Source organism: Mchenga conophoros, linkage group LG3 (genome assembly GCF_057382185.1).
Source record: "Mchenga conophoros isolate Kocher_MC1m ecotype Shallow Benthic linkage group LG3, M_conophoros_male_GT1.1, whole genome shotgun sequence".
NCBI lineage: Eukaryota > Metazoa > Chordata > Actinopteri > Cichliformes > Cichlidae > Mchenga > Mchenga conophoros.
In genome coordinates this window covers 70227492-70249115 of record NC_140528.1, presented here as the reverse complement: position 1 = coordinate 70249115, position 21624 = coordinate 70227492, and the positions used below count along the sequence as shown (strand labels likewise).

General features: G+C 40.6%; 2 protein-coding genes across 5 annotated transcripts in view; one reads left to right on the top strand and one right to left on the bottom strand.

Moving 5' to 3' along the window:
* The first annotated feature begins 2524 nt into the window (after nt 1-2524).
* On the top strand, nt 2525-4329 carry LOC146580343 (fatty acid-binding protein, intestinal-like). Its single transcript, XM_085267010.1, has 4 exons — nt 2525-2788; nt 3118-3290; nt 3581-3688; nt 3775-4329. Exons 1-4 carry the CDS (start codon nt 2722-2724, stop codon nt 3823-3825), a joined length of 399 nt encoding a protein of 132 aa, XP_085123136.1. The 5' UTR covers nt 2525-2721; the 3' UTR covers nt 3826-4329.
* An 8157-nt stretch (nt 4330-12486) lies between these two features.
* Nucleotides 12487-21624, bottom strand: part of LOC146580342 (RNA-binding protein with multiple splicing-like) — a 35806-nt gene continuing 26668 nt past the window's right edge. The window contains exons 6-8 of one of the 4 annotated variants that reach the window (XR_014891252.1): nt 21029-21098; nt 13508-13627; nt 12487-13012 (exon numbers count right to left, since the gene is read on the bottom strand). Coding sequence is in view for 1 of the 4 variants with exons in the window: in XM_085267006.1 (XP_085123132.1) it covers nt 21036-21098 (63 nt within the window). In the remaining 3 variants the exon portion in view is untranslated. Of the gene's footprint in view, nt 13013-13504; nt 13628-21028; nt 21099-21624 lie in introns of those variants that run through there. The other 3 variants (XR_014891253.1, XR_014891251.1, XM_085267006.1) reach the window with 3 other exon arrangements.

The window sequence follows — 21624 nt, the reverse complement described above, 5'->3', positions numbered from 1 at the left end:
CACACACACACACACACACACACACACACACACACACACACGCACACGCACACACACTGAGGTGTTATTATATTCATCTACTAGTATGATGTAGGATTATTAAGAATAACTGAGGAAAATCATTATGAAAAATCATGACCAAAATATATATATTTAAAAAAGAATGGAATACAATACCCTTTTACTAATTTTATAAAGGAGTGATAGTACAAACTCACACAGTAGATGCAGAGATATCTTCACAGAAAGATCATTAAACACTGAATGCATTACAAGTTGGAAAGAAAAATTTGTTATCTGTCACATTCTCACTAGTTATCACTTCAATTTACCAGAGGCATCGTATCAGGTCATTACAATCAAAAGGCAAAGTACAAACTGTCTTTTATTGACTGCAGTAAAGGTGGTGTGGAAGTAATCAAGTAACAATGCTGTAATTACCTCTTAGTAATATTTGGAGGTTAGTAAGATAAATTGCAAAACTATTTAATTGCTGTTCATGTTATGAAACTATAGCAGCCAGTTAGGCCAAATAAAGACTTGAAACAGGGACAAAAGGTAGCTTTGTCAAAGTTAACAAAGCTAGTGCTAATGAGTGCCTTGTAAAATATAAATTACTAGGATTATATATACAAGCTTTGTTGTAAATTACAATTTAGCAGCAAATTTACAACACTGGCACCGCAGTTGGTAGATTATTACCACAATTAAACACAACAGCAGCGAGCAGGGCTTAAAGTGTGAGGAGTTTTTGAGCTGACGCACATACCGCTAACATTTGGCCTTTGCAGCTGCTACTGCTCACATTTTTATGTGAATCCTGTAGCTTCAACCCCAGCTGTATTTTGGGCCAAGGAGTGTGCAGTGAATATGGAAATGTCACTGATACTGACACTGACTAGTGAACAAGATCTAAAATATGATCTGTGTTATTTCATCATCTGTGTCTTTCGGTTTGGATTTACCCGCTTCATTGTTAAATGGAAGTGGCATCTCTTGGTGACTGAGAGGAACTCTAGAGGTATACAGAGAGTATTCAGTATTCATGTAGTGAGCTGTGCAGCTCCGAGTGCAGCTTTACCGCTCAAGAATGCAGCTATAGTGCCCCATTGTCCATGGACAGAAGCTTAATGACAATTAAGGACAATACCCGCAGTGTTTTGTCCTCTATCTCGTCTGCTCTCCCTAAGAATGCATCTTAAACCTCATCAACATTGTGCTAACAGTGCTATTATGTTTGAAAATCCATTCATATTTATCATTTTTCATAATATTTATTGCATGAAAATGTTTTCTTGGTGGAGTAAGTTATGTCGGTTATTCATGTTGTCAAAAAAATCATTTAGAAACTAACTTGGTCTCCCCTAGCAGACTGGGGACTTGTGACAGCCTCACATGTACAGTAAAAACTAAACTACAGTTTAAAACTACAGTCACCAGCCATAAAACACACATGTAGTTTACTGCAGCAGGTACGTTCACATTAGGCAGATGCCATACAATAAAACTATCACAAGTGACTGAAAACAAGTAACATAAAGATCTGTAGCAACTCTGAACAGGTTGGATGAAAAAATGTTAAAAGTTAAGCAAGGGTAACGCATAAAATGCAGGAAATAGACAAACGAGAGAGTGCTAAGACAACAGAACGTGTTTGATAATTATTCTAGGTAAACCATTTAACTTATTAGCTAAACATTACTGATGAAAGCTTGATTTGTTTCGCTAATGCTATGGCTAGCAGTTAAACGTTTAGCTAGCAGTTTTGGACGAACAATTGAAACAATGCAAGCTAAACTGTTAAAGGTGAACATGAAACAACAATGAATGGTAAAAACATAAAAATAAAAAGTCTAAATAAAGCTTAAAATATGTTTAAATGAACACATTTTACCTCGAGAAGTCTTGTGAGGTGGTTTTTGGGCTTGGGTCCATCTGACAGGGTTGTGGGGCTACAGATGGTGATAGTTTTGGAAACACTTTTGGTAAAGGTAACATTATTTTCATCTCTAAAGCTCATAAAAACATACATCCAGTTTGTTTTTAATGTTATCCCACAAGTCAGTTGATGGAGACCTAAAACAGACGGATTATATTTTTAGTCAACAATACTTAACAGTGACAAAAACTCATTCTGGTGGATTGCATGCATGCCTATGCAAGTTTTGGTTTTTTTAATACTCATAAACCTAATGTTGTTTGAAAATATAAATAAAGTTAATAAAGTTTTACAGTTCTGAAACTTTGCTGACACTAACATTGTCCTCAAACTGTCCTAAATAGAAAGTTTGGGGTCCTCTATGAGGCCACACTAAGGATGCATTGTTAAATGGACCATCATTTTCATGCTAGGCACAAACTGTGTGACAATGAAAAGATTGAGCAGTAGAAAGGGGCACCCATTCAAACAACTCCCTCCTTTCTTTTCCCCCTGCAGAACAGTGCAACAGTGTTTAACTGTGCCAGATTCGCAGAGGGGAGTTGCCCTCCTGTCATTTATCAGCGTATCCTTGAGGTCATGCAGCTATCGGCCTACATTTGACACCGTCTTTAAATGGCCACATCAGCAGACAGATAATCAGTGAGATAAAGAACAGCATCTTCCATGCCAGCTCAAGGAGGGGTGGATGTGTATAAATTGAGGCCTTTGGGGAATCACAATCTCACGGTCTGCTGTAGCGCTTCATCATCAGCTGCCTTCAACCCGACGAGCCTGCAGCCATGTCCTTTAATGGAACCTGGAAGATCGACCGCAGTGAGAACTATGTCAAGTTCATGGAGCAAATGGGTGAGTGTGTGTGAGAGCACTTGACAGTGTTTAGTTCACTGTCAAGCCATGCACTTAAACTCTGTTTTTTCTGAGCCTGGCCGTGTGAATTTATGAGGATAATGTGTGTAACTGTGTTTCCATAGAGTTCAGTATGGTTGTGCAGGTGCTGCACAGAGCAGTGAGATGTTAGGTTTTAATGTAGTTGTTGTAACAGCATTCATCTTAGGACTGATTATAACACTAATCACTATCATGTGGCTATAAAATCACCTCAAGGGGTTAATGACCAATAACTATTCATTCAACAATCCAGTTTCATATTTCTATGCTTTTTTGTGTTTTACAAGGTGTTAATCTTGTGAAACGCAAGGTGGCAGAGCACGACAACCTGAAGATCACCATCGAGCAGAACGGGGACAAGTTTCACGTCAAAGAGTCCAGCACTTTACGCACCAAAGAGGTTGACTTCACTCTGGGCGTTCCGTTTGACTACACCCTGGCTGATGGCACTGAAGTCTCAGTGAGTGCGCTAAAGAGAAACATTACTGAAGCACAGGCACTTGGTCAAGGTGCTGTTCCATAATTGCACAAAGGCAACCAGAAATGGTTTGTTTTAGGCAAATCTGGCTTGTTTTTAAGAATGATGGATTCTCTGCTAATGGAAATAGTGGAAACCAGCTGCAGTTAAAAGCAAAGGAACAGTTTCCAGTGAATAATTCACTCTGCGGTGAATTAAAAGTCGCTTTTATGCAAATGTAAAACAGTAAGGGAGAGTGTTAAAGAGTGCTTTGACTGTATATTTTTAACCAGGGTGCATGGGAGATGGAGGGGGACATGATGAAAGGCAAATTCACCAGGAAAGACAACAACAAGCTCCTGACCACTACTAGAACTCTGGTGGGCGGAGAGCTCGTGCAGGTCAGTAGGTCCAAAGGTGTCGATCCCGAATTCAGTCCCAATAAATAAACGTCTCCACAAACCATTGACACTTTTTGTCTTTGCAGAGCTACAACTATGAAGGGGTGGATGCCAAGAGGATTTTCAAGAAGCAGTAACCTGGATATTGAAGTTCAAATTTTATTTTTATATAAATCACACAGCCCAGTGAACTGTATCTGAAGTTATTGTTGGCATTTAGCTTATTTTACAAGAAGAATTATGGTCACCATGTTCATGAAACACTGAAATGGTCACACAGCGCAGTTAAATTTGCATCCCTTTTCCTGTGAAAGGAGAAAACAAACACTAAACAGCATCCTGGCAGTGGATATCTATCTGTAGCAGTAGCTAAACATTCAAATGGGTTTAGTTTTATTTGTCTTGGAGGGGTTCGGGATTTTCCGCACATCATAGTTTCAACAAATTTCACAGGACTCATTCATTGGTATGGTGTAGGTTATCCACAGTAATGGCTGTTTTCAGGTAAAGCTCCACAGCAACATGAAATACATGAAATGTTATTGTGTGTGTTCAAACAGGGGGAAAAAATCAAATTGCACTAATGGTTCTCATGTATCAGATTGTCCTCTACAATAAAGCATGTTTATTATGTCACTTGAGTTTAGTGTTGGTGTTATTAAATGACTGAATTGCATGTGAATGAAGTCCGATAAATATAATCAGTCAAGATTGTCTTAACAGATGTGATAAAAGTCTATAATCTTAGTCATATTGCTTCCATGACACAAGCACAAAGCTCATGCCTCTACGATATCATTTTTTACGAGCATCAAAAGTTCTTCATCAGGGATTTAAGTGAAATACCACGTTACCATTTCAGACTGCTTTCCAGTCACTCTTATAGCGCATGATTGGAGTGTGACCTTCTGCTGTCATGTGGCGGCCCTTATGTGCTATGTGGAGAACTAATGGTTCATCACATGGTGGTTTTCTAGAAAGTGAACAATGATTTTCATTCAGGGACAAAAAGCTCATGGCTGTTTTTAGCCACGAAGGGTGTAAAGAGTAAGAGCATGTATGTAATGAGGCTGTCTGACCACAAGAGGGAAACCCGTGCCTCCTTTAATTTTACTGCTGTAGATACAGCAGCACAATACGAATTCTAGGACCTGCCAGCTTCAGAAAATGCTAGATAAAAATGTTTTTTATGGGTTTTTTCATTATTTGTACAAAAACACAAGAAATGGCAAAGATAATTATTTGATCATTCTCGGCATGTGCGCAGTATTGAACAAGAGGGGTATAAAAAAAGCAAAAAAAAGTGGCAAGCCTAAGAAAAACTGTTTACAGAAGATGAAAAGTATCATGAGATTTTGAACCACTATACAGTTTGGAAAGCTCATTGGTAACTGCTCCATTTTACAGTATGACGATGATCCTAAACACACTCCTAAAGAAGTAAATGCAAACCTAGAAAGAAAAACACAACGACACACTTTCAGTCATGCATTGGCCTCCCCAGAGCCTGGACCTGAACATTGAAGCAGTGTGGGATCATTTTACAGAGTGTGCTGCACAAGGCAGCCAACATCCAAAGAAGCGCTTTGAAAGTCCTTCAAGATGCCTGAAGATATTCCTCAAGATAACTTAAAGAAATTACAAGAAAGCTTGACAAAGTACAAACTCTGTTTTTGTTTCTATAAATCTCAGCACCCATTCCCATTTTCATAGTAAAATATAACAAATGGTGGCTCAGGACTTTTGCACTCTGCAGAGACAGTGCCTGATGGACAGGTTCGGTAAGTCTTCACGCCTGCGTAGTTTAACTTTTGTGATGTTCATCATGTGCAATTTAAGCAAAATTAAGCAACAGGTTTCCAGTATTTAGAACTTCACACTGCTCAAAGTGCTTGAGTTTTCCAGTCTTTGGCAGAGCAGGCATCAACATGACACAGATTTCCTTACATGGGCATCTTGGCTAATAATTATCCTACTGAAACCCAAACTCTTGTTTTGAGACCCGATAAGTATAGAAACTAAACTGCTTTTGAACAGGGAGTCATCAGATGTTACATGCTTAAAAAGAAGAACTCCTATGAGTTACAATAGCTTTATTTTACGGAGCCCCACAGGAGACATGGGAGAAATAAAAAATTAAGACGGAATTTTGCGGGATCTCGCAAAAGTTTTGCGAGATCTCGCAAAAGTTGAATTCCAACAATGGCGGCAGCTACTTAGTTGTAATATTACCCTTTCTGGGTCACAAAATACATTTTTAAGATATTTTGAGGCGTGAATGCAGTTGTGTAAACGTCAGATATCTGCTCGGTTTACAAGATATCACATATTTGCAAAAGTGCTCCGATGTTTTCGGATATTGTATGAAACTTTTGCGAAATCTTGCAAAAGTTTTGCGAGATCCCGAGTTAGTTTTGCGAGATCTCGCAAAAGTCCGTCTTAATTTTTTTTTCTCCCATGTCCCCTGCGGGGCTCCGTATTATTTGCATTGCAAAGCAAAGCAATAAATGTTTTATTGGGCTGAATGAAGTATATGAAAAGCCAAAACATAATACCAACAGTACATCATCATGGTCTCAGGACTCTGTACTGTATAGTTCTGAGGTTTGTATGGACGTGGTAGGTGATGTCTTTAGATATAAACCATAAGTCCAAATAAAGTAAAACCAATAAAGTGTTAAAGTCTTATTGGCTCTACAATGATAGACTGAGAAAGAAAGAGTCTAATATCGATCGATGGCAACTTCCCACTGAGTCCTGAGTGGCACCCTTTTTCACAGAGGTAAAAGCCCTCCACGAACAAGGCTAATCTGGCAGGGGCTGGGCTGCTTTGAACACCAGTTTTCCGCTGAACCCTCCTTAGGGAGGAAAGTCCCCGGAGACCTGTCAGATGCTGGAGGGCTGAACAGATTTCAGTGCAGGGAAAAAGTGGGCCGCCAGGGCTTCTTTTCTCTGTCAAGATGTGCAGTCCACACTCATTTTATGTTTTTGACGTTTAAATCAGCAACATTATGGGATGCATCTCCATCACTGATTAGCCTGATACAAGACTTCCATGCAATGGATAGGATCACCTTATAAAGTGTAAAGTTCAGATTTTACAGCTGTGGCAGTATTACAAGTTAAAATATTTTTTGACCTGTATTAGCAAATGAAGGCTTTCATTTTGTCCTATTGCTATGTATACACATAGAGAGAGAGAGAGGATTATTTTTACCATAACGAAGATGTGTACTCTTTATCTGCCACTGGTTATGTGTGAATCATAAATGCTTTGTAATATCTGTACCACTAGGTAGCACTGTGGAGCTCTTTATTGTCTGAGAAGAAGGTCCTCAGCTGCTCTATGATGTCATCCTAAGCCAAGTTACCATATGAAACACACCCTGTTTACACAGACGCACACACCCACGTGCACGCACACACAAAGCCCCACTACATAATTATTGGATCTCAACTCAAATTATTGGAATAATATCTCTGGTACTTATCTGGCATCCAGTAGAGTTAGAGTGAAATCAGTGGGAAACAGGAAAGTCGTGGGAGAGTTAGCCTTTAGTGTTTTGATTGCTGTGAGACTGTGGGCGCAAGGGGCCCACCCGAGGGAGGTGGAAGCTGTGGATGAGAGGGGAGGAGGAGGAGGTGGGGAAGGAAAAATAATAGGAGGACAAGAAGAAGTGTGTGTGTGTGTGTGTGTGTGTGTGTGTGTGTGTGTGTGTGTGTGTGTGTGTGTGTGTGTGAAGAAGAGGAGAAAGAAAGGACAACACAGGGAGAAGCCACTCCTCGCCCAGCTCAGCCCCTCTACCGCAGTGAAATCAAATTCACTGACTCACTCTGAAGTCGTCAGCTCATGTGAAAGACTAACGATCACAAAGACACTGACGGCGTACTGGTGAGCATCGGGGCTATTAGTTGGCCAATGCTTCCAAGAAGACACGGCCCAGCTTTAGCCAATCACTGTTTGGACAGTGACTCTGCAGGCCTTTGTAGAGACGCATGCAGACTGCTGGATGATGAGTCAGTAGACAGTCAGCACAGATTCCAGTCTTACTATAAACAATTCATGCCAGCATACATGCTCAGATGTGACTTCAATTCAGTTTTATTTATACCGCGCCAAATCACAAAATCACCTCAAGGTGCTTTATATTGTAAAGTAGATCCTATAATAATAAAAACAGAGAAAACTTCAACAACCATATGACCCCCTATGAGCAAGCACTTTGGTGACAGTGGGAAGGAAAAACTCCCTTTTAACAGGAAGAAACCTCTGGCAGAACCAGGCTCAGGGAGGGGCGGGGCCATCTGCTGGACCGGATGGGGAGACTTGTGCCAAACATGTTCATTTGAAAACATTATTGTGTGAAAAGTATGATGATGATGATGGAGCTGAGACAGCTGGCCATTGGCTGGCCTTTATGAGATGAGACATTAATAGGAAATATATCATCAAGCCTTTATAATTTTTCATCCATAAATCAGAATTTCTATTAGTATTATTAGTATCATTATTAGTAGTATTAGTATCTCAAAATCTTGAGTTACTCAGAAGTCAGTTGAAATTTTGAAATAATTATTCGAACTTGCTAGTTAGCGCTGCCTTATGTAAATTTTTATTTTAATTTTATTTATTTTTATTTTGTTTTTACATTTCTATTTATTTTTCCATTCGTTTTCAGTAGTCATAGTCATTAGCATAACACACACAATTATTGTCAATATGATTTAAAAAACCATATATATAAAAAATAATTAGTAACAATAAAATCAACATCCTAGTATTATCAGCATGAGCGTGTTAGCATGTACTTATTAGCTGTAAGCTCAGTTGCTAGCATGTATGCTAACATGGCAGTGGAAGCTTTTTCGCTGTTTTCTGCGGTAGCTGATTGGCTTATTCTCTTTGTGTGTCTACAACTAATAAAAGGGGCACAAATAAAACCCATTAGAAACCAGCTAGGAAAGTATTAAATGTGTTAAACATCAGTTTTTAGCTGAATGTTTGTTAAGCAATGCTAATGTTTGGTCTGTATTTTACAGGCACGATCCCAAAAACGAATTCAAGTATACAAAAACATACATATTCAGGTAATGTATTAAACCAAGGAGAAGATTTTTAATTTACCTGAATTTTGACTGTTCACTTCAGTGAAATAAAATAAAAATGCTTGTCAGCAAGTCCATTTGTCTGACATCCTGCAGCCAGAACAGCATGAGACAGAAACACCTCTTTAATGGGCTTGTCAAATGGACTAACACCATTACAAAGTGTTGCCGGTTGGGCGTATGCATGCATGCACCAAGATGATTACGTACCTTTGCACAAGCATTTTCGTCCTTCACTTTGCTCTGCACCGACACCCTGCGTGAACGCCACCGGGCACGGACGAGTGTGTGTCGTGTGAGAAGCTGTTGTGTGCCACCTGGTGTGACTGAGCTGACAGGAGAGTGGAGACAGTGAAGAGAGAAACTAAATTGGCTGTGGCCTCTGTCTCAGGAGTAGCCAGCCCCTGGGTTAGGCGGGCTATTCTTATAGAGGGCAGTGAGAGGTTTCCAGCTCTCCTGATACACAAACCATTTTATAGAATCCCACATCATGTTTTGATGGTCTACTGGGATTACGAGGGAGGTATTATCCAATGAAAAGTGTAAGAATGGAAGAGGAAATGGAACTATACGAAGGTGGATTTCTCTGTGGGTACAAGGCCACTTCTAAGAGGAGCCAAAATTACCAAATGCAGTCTTGAAGTCTAAAAATATCCTATGATGTAAACCATGGCCTGTAATATAAAGGCCCAGGTAGTACCAGTTATTTACATAGTTATTAAAAGACTAAACATTGGCAAGTTCACAGGATACTGCGCTTCAGTGAGCCTGCTCAGATTGTTAGCACGTAAGAGGAACCAGTTAGCTTAATGGTTATTAGGTTTGCTATAATTATCCTGTGACCAAAAAGCAAACAATCAAACAAAAAAATTTTGATTTCATATTTTCTCATCAAAAATACTCTTGTGCCATTTCATTAGGTATAATGTTCTACTGCTCATTAATGCTACTGTCTAATCAGCTAATCAGTGACTGATGTAGACATGGTTGAAACAACCTCCTGAAGTTCAAACCAAGTAGAATGAGGAAGAGAGGTGATTTGTTGATGCTAGACATGCTAGTCTGAATTTGAATCCAGGAACAGCAGATCTGCTGGGATTTTCGGACACTACCATCTGCTCACTTAGCAGTTTTCTGGGTGAAAATACCTCATTGATGAACATTCAGAACCACATTCAGAGAGTAGGGTCCACATTTGGTGTAAACATGAAAGCATGGATCTATTCTGTCTTGTATCAGGCTAGCGGTGCAATGGTTTGAGGGGCATTTCCTCTTAGTAACATCTGAGCATCATTGAAACACTACAGCCAGCCTGAGTATTGTTGTTGACCAGGTCTGCCCCTTTATAACCACAGCAAACCCATCTTCTGATGGGTCCTTCCAGCAGGATGACGCACTATGTCACAAAACTCAAATCATCTCAAACTTGTTTCTTGAACATGACACTCAAATGTCCTCCACAGTCACCAGATCTCAATCCAACAGAGCACCTTTGTGATGTGGAGGAACAAGAGATTCTCATCATGGATGTGCAGCAACTGTGCGATGCTTTCATCCCCTTGGATGAATAAAGACAAAAATCTCTGAGGAATGTTTCCAGCACACTGATCGATCTGTGCCACCCCCATCTGTCCAACCCAGTACTAGCAAAGTGATATATATATATATGTATATATATATATATATATATATATATATATATATATATATATATATATATATATATATATATATAATATATATATATCAGAGTTTTATCAGTGTCTTCACATTTCAGAAAACTTGCACACTCTGAACAAATAAGGTAATCATGACAGCACAGATAATGTCAATCTTTAATGGCAGATGGCCTGAAATGTCTTCATTTAACATTTTCATAAAAACGTCTCATTTTGATCATCTCCTTTTTTTTTGTTTCAAACAAACAAACCTCTGCAATTCACTGAAATACAGTTTCTCCTTACAGCGGCTAAAGTACATAAATATCAACAGTACTGTATGCATTAGGAAAAAGGAAAAAGAACACGCACACACACATGCCGTGAACATGCACTGAACACACAGCTACACATGCGGTATACTAAAACAAGTAAAGAAATGATTTGTCACTGACAAAAGGAGGGGGAGGAGTCGTCTTATTCGTTTTTTCAGGAACTTTTGTACGGTACCGCTGGCGAAACACAAAAGACCCATTCGTTCGAGGAGTATATCTTCTTCTTCTCTGGATTTCACAGTGAATGATGCAGGTAAAACAGTATTCACATGTTACATACAGTATGCTCCAATCAGACCGATACAAACGAAGGAAAAAGCTCTAGTAATTCTTACCAAATGAAAATACAATTAAACTTACAATAATACTTACAATGAATTATATGATGGGCGTTTTCTATGAACCTTAAAAAGACAACACCCATTAAAAAACACACATAACATTCACGCACGTTGTATAAATACTTGTTCTAATAAATCTGAGTGCCACACTTGGCTTAAAAATGTCTGTAAAAGCAAAAATAAAAACCAAAACAAAAAAACCCTTCAGCTGATTTAATAGATATGATGCATATTATCATTAATTACAAACACTTGGCTACTGTATGATTCAACCAGTCCGATATAAGTGTACACAGAGGGGCTAAACATCACAGGGGACACTTGTCTCCTTACGGCGTTTGATTGTCACATCAGCGTGAAATGCGACTTGGCCTTCGGAGACTGGTTTCGTATTAGCGAATGAAGATTTTGGCGTCAAGATGTCACAGAAATATGATCACTCGATGATATGTCATACAGCAAAGACGTTATTGCAAGATTACAAAAGACTGTTTTATCTTTTCCTTTTTTTATACATCTCACTCCAATCATTATTATGTAAATTCAAACTTTACAAAAGCAGGTTGAATCACAGCGGCTCCCTAAAAATAGACAAAAGACACAAATCGCTTAAAGTGAATATCCTTTCAGATGCAGAGTGGCTCTTTGGAGTGACACCAAAAGGGACATGCTGCAAAAATAATGTCATACTTCATAAGAAATCAGACTGAGGACTACAAAAGTAGTCAAAAATGGAATAACCACTAGCCTAGATAGCTCTCCAGTGTAAAAAAAGAAAAAAGAAGAAAAAGCTTTGGTCTTGTTTCTCTATACTGTGCTGCTGTCCTCCTGCTACACAGCGAAGGAGCGATTTCCTAATTATAGCAGAGCTCAGTTTGCCGCGTATTGCCATCACGCTATACGTGACATTGGGGTCACGCTACCTTCCACCGGCGATGGCTTTTTCCTGTCAGTGCCTCTTTTCACACATCTGATTACCTCAAACAGCCAAACTACGAGCTGGATCAGGTGCGTTTTGTCACTCAACGTTAAAATCGCTTCAGACAAAAGACTTCTGTGTTTCGTTTCGTCGGGTAAAGACGCCACAGAGGGACAAACCCCCCCCCCCCCCCCCCCCCCCCCCAAAAAAAAAAAAAAACACAACACATATGAGCGAATCAAAATTCCTTTTGGAGCAGAGACAAGAGCAAACTGGCAGGACTGCTTTGGTATAGCAGGGCGACTTGTTGTTTTAAAATGGCACCGAACAGAAAGGGAACAAAAAAAGAAAAGGTATAAAACGTCCTCACAAGATTTAGCACAACATAAATCAACCCAAACAAAACCGTTTCAAACATCGTCTTGATTACAAAAATACCTTTTTGTATTTCTTTAAAATATCTAAAAATGTACAGCATTGTTTTTTCGTTGTTTTCTCTCTCACGCTCTATTTTTTTTGTTTTTTTTGCAAAGTCATGCGTCAACATGTAATTTCATAATCATAATAACATTAATATGAATGATATACAGAATAGTAATAATTATAGTCATATAATAACATTACTCAGTAGCACTTTAGCCACACTTCCGGGCGTCTGCAAAGTGGCTGCATAAAACAACGTTTGCACTCCTTTTAGGTGGCCGGCTTTACACCCGCACGTAGAGGATGCAGAGACCAGCTAGGCGGGCGATGCAGTCAGTCGGTAAACAAAGAGCGCGGACGCCTTTGTTGTGCATGCCTGGTACCTTTCACGGAGGTGTCAGAGGAGGTGTAGCCAAGCGCTGCCTGTAAATTTACGTAACAGTATAAAAAAGATTTGGAGGGACTTTCGGGGAGGGGGGGGACTCGATGTGTGATGGAGGCTGGGGTCTAGTATGTCCTGAGGCCCATGAGGCTGCTGCTGCCTGAAAGAGAAAGACAGAACGACAGCGGGGTGAGGCTGAAGTTCGCAAATGTATAATGGGAACACCGGGGATTACGTGGAAACACTAACAGCCGTAAAAGTCACACAGATTTTTTTAAATCCCCACCCGATCCAGTGCCAAGACCACACCCACATTCAATGCACGCGCGCTCTATCTCGCGCTTAAATTCTGGTGTATTTGTTCAAAACATTTCGCAAATCTCAAACATGCACAGATGAAAGTCGACACGGTGTCAGTACAGTTTGGCGCTGCTTCCTTCATTCAAGTGGATGTTTTTGACTGATGCTGTCTCTCAAATTTGTATTTTTTATTTTTAAAAAAAGGACTTTCACACCTTTTCCTGCAAATCTACACTTTCAAAACCCCCCGTCTCCCCTGCAGGGGCCCGCTACACGGGCGACGAGGTGCGATCTACACCTTTTGTCCTCGCCTGTTGGGATCAACGGTTGTGACGTTCCGAGACGTAGAACTCACCGACGGTGCGCTGCTCCAGCAGCTGGAGTTAGGTCGGTCCTCCTGGTTTCTAATAGGACACGAGAGGCAATCGGCAACGCCCGTCACAGCCGGCCACGGCCACCATCACACATCAGGAACCTGAGCGCACAAAAGGAGACAGTTGGAATAAATCCTTTTGATGATGTTTCAGAGGAGTGAATTTTGGTTTTATTTCAACAAAAATGTATGATTTTTAAATGTTCTCAAGCTCTTCGATTACTGGTATGACAAAGTTCAGCTGCATTGAACACACTGGTATATGTTTGAAGGGCAACGCAGCAGCTTATTAGTGTCAGTTTTACAAAGTTACAAAGTTGTTAATCGCATGATTTTGTTACTTTCACTACACAAATTCTCTATTTATTTGCAAAAGAGAGAAAAAAGATAAACACAACTGTCTAACCTCATGGAGCGAAGACAAAAATGGCAGAGAGGTCAACAACTTTCGAATGGTGGTGATTACGTGGTGGACATTACTTAGAATTTGTTGCACAAAGGGGAAATCATTTCTGACAGTAAAGGGACCCATGCCCAGGAACGAGATCCATTCTTTCCGATTGCCTGTAAAGGCAACACAATACACAATATTACAGAGCAGGTATCAAAAGACCCCTGGATCCAGAGCGATAATTAAGCTGATTGTACAGTGTGGTGCAAAAGTCTTGAGCCTCCCATAATTTCTCTATATTTTACGTCTGAGGAACAAGACTTTCTAGTCATTTTTAAAGTGGTCTTGTGCAATAGTTCTCCAAGCTTTCTGAAAGTATTTCAAAGTTTTTCTTTGAACACTGGCTGCTGTTTCACTCATTTAGTCCAGTTCTTGACCATTTCGTTTATTTGCATATCCATGTAACACTGACCTATCAAACATAGAAAAGGCACAAAAATCAAGGGATGAACTAGAGTTTTGTCTACATAACTTGTTCTCGTTTATTTAAATAAATCTACAAAAATGTCAAAGATAATAATTTTGAAGGGTATAAAATAGTTATTTCTTCATTTTTCAGCATCTCAAACACACTTTTACAGAAACATACCTAGATGGAAAAACACACAATGACACAGTATCAGTCAAGGAATGGCCTCGAAGCAGTGTGGGATCATCGTGATAGGAAACAGAACAAAAGGTAGCCGACGTCTAAAGAAGAGCTTTGAATGTTCTTCAAGAAGCCTGGAGAACTATTCCTGAAGACTACTTAAAGAAAATTTTAAAAAGCTTTTCTAAGATAGTTCAGACTGTGTTGAAGAATAAAGGTGGTCATACCAATTATTGAATTTCAAGCTTGTCACTGTTTTTTCCTTATATACTGTATTTCCATGTATTTTTGCACGTATTTGTGCAAATTTCTGTGCCTGTTTTCAATTATCCTGGCAAAATATAAAGAAGTGAGGGGTGACTCAAGACTTATATATGTATATCAATCTGAAAGACTGATTTTAAACAAATACAGAGATATGCACTGGTTCAGACATAGTAAAGGAAATCTTGCCTATGTTATACTACTATAGTGACTTCTGTGTAACATCCTTTCTGGCTGGTTTTCCTGTGTTGACGCTAAAATAACAACACAAAAAAACCCCACTATCATATGTCTGCTCTACACATTAAATCAGGGATTTATGCCGGTATGTATGCACATGAAAGGCTTAATGCTGTGTCATAACCTGGCACTTATGTGGAAATGTATCCTAGGCAATGTTGTGGAGTAACACGACAGTGATCTAAGCAGCAGTGTAACTAATTTCTTTGTTACAGAGGAAAAATCAATAGTGTATCTTGTTTCTTTAAAATCAGTAGCTCAAAAGAGACGAAACCAAGCAGCAGAAGACATCTTAAGTCAAGACTCGAGCCACATACAGAAGCCCATTGTCCAGCAGTTTTGTCAGGACGTGTATTACACAGTTTTATTTGTGAACTATTATTGTAATATCATGTCCATTCAGAAGTCTTTCAAGCTCAAAGTTTTGCATTGTCACAGGATGTCTGCCTGACATGATCTTCCACAAACCCCCAACCTCCACACTTCAAAGAGAAAGGTCAACCATGCAAGCTCCCACACCAGATGGATCACCAAAAATAGGAATTTGAGTTTGGGGGGACTCGGTGGAACAATAAACAATTACTAATCCAAATATGACCTTAAGAGAAAGAAGGAGCTGGATAGACTGTTGCAGGGAAAGAAGAGAGGTGGCTTAGGAAGTGTTCCCTGTTCAGAGAACAGTGCGTTTTTGAAGGGGGATGGCTGGCCTAGCTAATGCCCCATTGCGTGTTCAATCAGGGATGAGGCAATCGATGCGTTATACAGCCGCTTGGCTAAACTGATGCGACGCATACTTCCAGAGCACCCTGTTTGTTCTGGCTGAGACACCAAGGTTAAAGATTGGGTTGATCATTGAACATGTCTGTGCGGATTAGGGAAAGGTTTAGTGATTTGTCGGCTTAATGTGTTACATCCAATAACTCGGCCTGGGCGCATGATGTGAGATAAGTAAACAAGCAGTTCTGAGTGTGGGAGGTGACTCGGTTTCTCGTGAATGTGTGGGTTGTTTCCTTTTTTTTCCAAAATTTTCAACCAGGTTTCGTGTCGCAAATGTTCGTCCCGGTGTTATCACTGACACGGTGCTGCAAATGAAGAAGAGAGGACCTTTTTGTTCTTTCTTTTTATGTCTGTAAAATTTCTCTTTCAACATGTCTTTGTAAACTTTGGGCTTCAGATGAAAAAAACCTCCCAAAAATGTCCCTCGGATTCCTAATCTGCCTTTAAAGGGGTCAAAAAAATCTACAGTTTACAAAATGAACTCAGGCTTGATGTCAGTTTTTGTGAAAAAATGATGAAAAAGCAACAGCAACAACAAAAAACTGTAAAATATATCTAATATCGAGCTAAAACTTCAAACACACCCCTGTGGTCCTTTAAGATCTCTACCTGCGCAGCGTGGCCATGAAAAAGATCGCCGTCTGAAACCCCTTTAATCCGGGGAAAAGCCTTTAGGCCCTGGCTGTGTTTCTCACATACCAGCAATAACTGCTGGAGCTGGGTGGTGATGAATGCAGCTGCTGACATGTATCCAGCTCCTACAAGCTGGTGCCACAGTGCAGCTACACTGTACTATACACTGTGTGTGTTTGTGTGTGTGCGTGTGTGCATCTGTCAGCAGGGGGTGGAAGAATAAAGTCCCACTTCCTTATTAGAAAGGGCCCCAGCTGGCCCTCAGCTCTCCTCCAGTGGGAGTTAGTGCAACATTGTGCAGGAACCATGGGTTTTGTCAGGCTATTGGCCAAAAAAGCTCCTGAAGGCAGGCAGCCAGGCTGCATACACACGCACATTTGTCTCTTTCAGGGTCACACACAGGCATGCATGATAGGGGTTTTACACCCCCCTACACTTCCTCACCATGTCTTGTCAGATGGAAAATCCGGATTACCTTTCCCTCCAGTTCACTGGGCATTAATGTCCACTATTAGGTTGTCTTTGGAACCTAAGACCAGAGCACGAATGTCAAATATAGTTCAGGTTCTCAAACAGCCAGACGACTGACCAGACAAAGCCTCCTGGGGGGATCACAAGAACAAAAACTTAAAGCCTCTAATAAAAACCAGTAGCTGCTTAAACTTGCATGAGGTGCTGTAAATAAAGTTGTTGTTTTGTTAAACAGCACTTTCCTAGAGAGGCAGGAAGCCAGGTGATTGGGACAACTCATTACCAGTCACGCCTGAATGCTACCTCACTTCCAGCTGTTCACACATGCACATTCAGGCCTGCAGTTACGCTTCCTAAGTCGCATACTCAGACAGTGAGTGGTCTCCGTTCGTCGACAAGTAGCGACCGACCACAGGCCTCTCTGAACCGCAGAGCTGCGGGCTTTTGTGAGCGTGCATCTCTCAAGTTTACCCAGTTAGCTTTAGCAACAAATTCACAAATCTTGTCCTTTCTGCTGTTTTTGTAAAGACAATATCAGACAGATTGCACAACAGTGGTGCAACACAGACGCCTTCTTTCCCTAACCTCTGTTCAAGTTTATTCTTGTAGTCATGCAGCTAAAAATATTTCACAAGTATTCTGCCCAGCAGATTACATTGCACAAATCAGTTATACCCTCATCACAGCCAGCTTCGAGACATCGAGTGCAAGTTGACTGCATTTATTTGAAATGCGACGAAGGCCTAAAGACACTTGTATGGATTAACTGTTTGTTTGCTAAGATGCAAAATGTCAGGGGCAGCCTTCAGTAGTAAGGTTAACTCAACAAGGCAGACACTGAGCTACATAAGTGTCATTCAGTTTTACTATGGCAACATGGTTACTGGGGAGATGTGTTTTAGAGCATCAGTAATATCCCTGCAGCTCTACTTTGAACACAAGTAGCACATGTGTAACATAAGCTACTCTTAATAGATTTATTTATGAGACTGCTTTTGTCCACTGTAAAACCATCTCTTCTATCATTTTAATTAATACTGTAGCTTGCATTATGCTGCAATACACCTGTATATAATATATATTCTTGCTTCCCCACCTATGGTTTAGGATTGTGTTTAGGAAAGCTTGTCTTTCTAGAAACCAGATTGAGGATCGAGGGAAAGAAACCTTTAGAGGTCCCACGTAAAAATTTGTGTTTAGTGATTCTAGGAGGATGTTAAAGTGTTTATTTAGAAGCATTCAGGCAATATTGGAAGCAATATAATTGGAGTGAAAGAAACAAAAACAAATCCCCTTAAAGCCGAGGCAAGTAAATCAAAAAAGTATCGGCGTGAATAGATGCAAGTAAGCGTGAGCTGTCTTCTGTAATGTTGATGAACCGAAGCTTTTCTTTTGTTTGCATACCGTGTGTGCTCGTCTGTCTGAAGCTTTATGTTTGAACATGTAGTAATGCTGCACACTGCATAATTTGTGTGCTCCTGCACCAGTCACCTGTAATTATAACAATATTCTGACTGGATGTCTCGGCTGCACTTTGCCCTCCACCGTGAGCCGGATGTGGGGTCGTTGTTGTTTCACTCAGGGCCTAATATCCACTGGGGCAGCCTGACCAGCCAAACGACTTCCTTCTGGTTTGATAGAGAAGTAATTATTTCCTCCAAGCCCCTCCCTCCTTCCTCTTTTGTACACCCCACCCACCCCCCACCCACCGCAGGCAGAGAAGGAGTCATAGAAACATCCAAATTACTCAAATGGCTCGTTTTCCTCACACAGCATGTTTACATGTCAAGAAACGGACATGTAAGCTATGATGTAGGCTTCGAAGGAGGTGATGGAGGAGTAGCACCAATCAACAGCTTGATGAATGTTAGGCTCCACACTAGCACCTCCACCACCACCCACCCACTCCCTGCTGACTCCCTGTGGGGTTGGGGCAACATGTTTCTTCCTGTCCTGAGACTGAAGGGAGGGTACTGGTGACAGTGCGACTGGCGCCACATGCACACACACAGAGTCAGAGCCAACAGAGATACACAGACTAGCAGGGGATTTGTTTTGCTTTGTGGTTTTGTTTTTCTGCAAGCACAACAGCGTTCAGTTTGTCTGAACCCCCAAGCAAAGCGCACGTGCTGCATTGCTCATGCGTGGTTATAGCTGACTCATGTACTTATCAAAGCACTTATTAGAAGCCATCGGCCCTGTGTACCGTCTGCCGCTCCACTAAAATTAAGTCATCTGTAATTTATTTGAAATAAAGATCCCACGCTAATCAGTTTCTAATAAAGATTCATAAAAACGGCCCTTCCAGCAGTACCCAGGTACCTCAGTGGTTCTGGGTGAATATTTCCCATTTACGACCTTTTGGATCACGTCCTCCGTCTCCCTCGGCCCCATCTTTTTTATGCTTCTCCACTGTGCACTTTGTCAGAATGCAGAAATGCCAAAAACAGGGTTTTAAATTAAAAAATGTATTTCATCCTGCCAGGGTTTGACAAAATGACAAACAGCACCTAATATCTGTGCTATATAACTAACAACATTACACAACAATATTCCGTGTTTATTATAGCAATGCAAGAGCGGGTGCATAATAATAAACTTTCCCTCACACACAAGTATAATAAATATCAGCCGTCTTTCCGCTAGGCAGGTCTAATTTCCTCTGATCCTCCATAGAAAAACGACTGAGCACATGTAATCATATCTTAGAACTATTTCACTGCAGAAACCTGATGCTTGTCCTGAAATTGTAAAAAAATTGATCCTCATTAACTAAGGATGAAACACAAACAAAATCCAACTGTGTGGCTGCTTCAAAGACAGAGACCAGTTCAACTCAATTCAGTGTTATTTATGTAGTGCCAAATCAAGGTGCTTTATATTTTAAGGTAAAGATACTACTGATGCAGAGAAAACAGAGAACTCCAACAATCATATGACCACCTATGAACAAGCACTTTGGCAACAGTGGGAAGGATAAACTCCTTTATAACAGGAAGAAGTCTCCAGCAGAACCTGGCTCAGGGAGGTGCAGCCATCTGCAGTGACCAGGGGAAGAAAAAAAAGATTTCTTCCTGCTAAAAAAAAGAGTTTTTCATCTCCACTGTCACCAAAGCGCTTCCTCGTAGGGGTTGTCTGATTTTTGGGATTTCCTTTATATTATTGTAGGGGCTTTACTTTAAAGTTTTAAAGGATTCGTCTGTCAATGCATTTTAAGGTTTTCAGAGCTTTATTCCCACTGTGAATGGACAACTTTGAAATAGCTTAGAAAAAATAGCTTAGCAGCTTTGGTCGAGACAATTTGAGCACTTGACTTTACTTTTCAAATTAACGGTTTAAATCTTGTAAATTTTCTTCTGAACTTTGGCTGGAGTAGAGCTGATGTAAAAAGCAGCACAGAACAGAAATAGCCAGGTCTCAAAACTGTAGTGCGAGTAGTGAAAGAACTGAGTGACTTTCCCTGCAGCTGTGTTGCCTTTCAAAGCAGCTAGCATTAGCATTTTAGTCATATTTGCAAACCTCTTCTCAGTCTGATTTATTAAACGTTGGCATTGGCACTCATTGTATATTCTGTTTGACTTGCTGCTTTTGATGCCTGAGATCAACCATAACATCAATGGGAAAAGTCGACCCTCTGTACCTTGTGACCAGAGTGGGGAAAATAATGGAGTTCCCCTTTAGATCGCACCTTTCATCTCCTATGATCATGTGTGAGGAGCGTGTGTGGTTTCATCGAACCACAGGCTGTACTTTTGTTAGCAATTAGCATATATGTTTTTGACGTCTACTAGAGGAAACGTGACTAATTAGCCGGTTAGTTTGGCAGTTAGCAGGATGGACGTTTTGTGAGGTTTGAGGGCCAAAAGAGGTAAACACGCGTGAAGTAACACCCCGTGATATTCCTGGCATGTGTTTAAGATAACTCTACTCCTGTTTATGCAAAGTGTCATAACATTTACAAAAGAGGTTTCACACCAGAGTATGTACACTTCTTTGACGCAGCAGGGCAGGGAGCTATGTGTGCGTACGAGTGTGTGAGTGTGTGTTTGTGTGTGTGCATGTGTGTGCTGTTACTCACACATACTTCAGCAGAACTGCCTGGACTTCCATCCCTGAGGAGTTCCATCTGCAGGCGGGAGCCAACGAATCTAAACACACATAATCACATATTAACATAAAACTGTGGAGCCTAAAAGGTGAGCTCATGTTAACAGAAAGTAGATTGACCATCTCGCAACATCACACGGCAACGATCACTTTGCACGTGTCAGAATGTGTGCGTGAAGGGCGGCTCAGTCGTGGCCGCAGAGGAGACTGCTCGCCCTCTGTTTCTTTTGAGAGACAAGAGGGAGATCATAGTATTTAAAATTATACAAATACAGATCGTCTCAAAAGTGAGATCTGCAGGGAAGAGGCAGAGGGTCAGTCAGTGTGGGGTCGTTGGGGTCAGTCAACTGGCCTGACATGAATATACGACTCGATGTGTGCCATCTCAGGTAAGCAGATGCACACAAAAAAGATGCATTTAAATGAGTATTCGCAGTTTCTGTCGCTCTCTGCAAGCTGGTTCTGCCAAAGGTTTCTTCCTGTTAAAAGGGAGTTTTTCCTTCCCACTGTTGCCAAGTGCTTGCTCAAAGGGAGTCAGCCGATTGTTGTGGTTTTCTCTGTTTTATT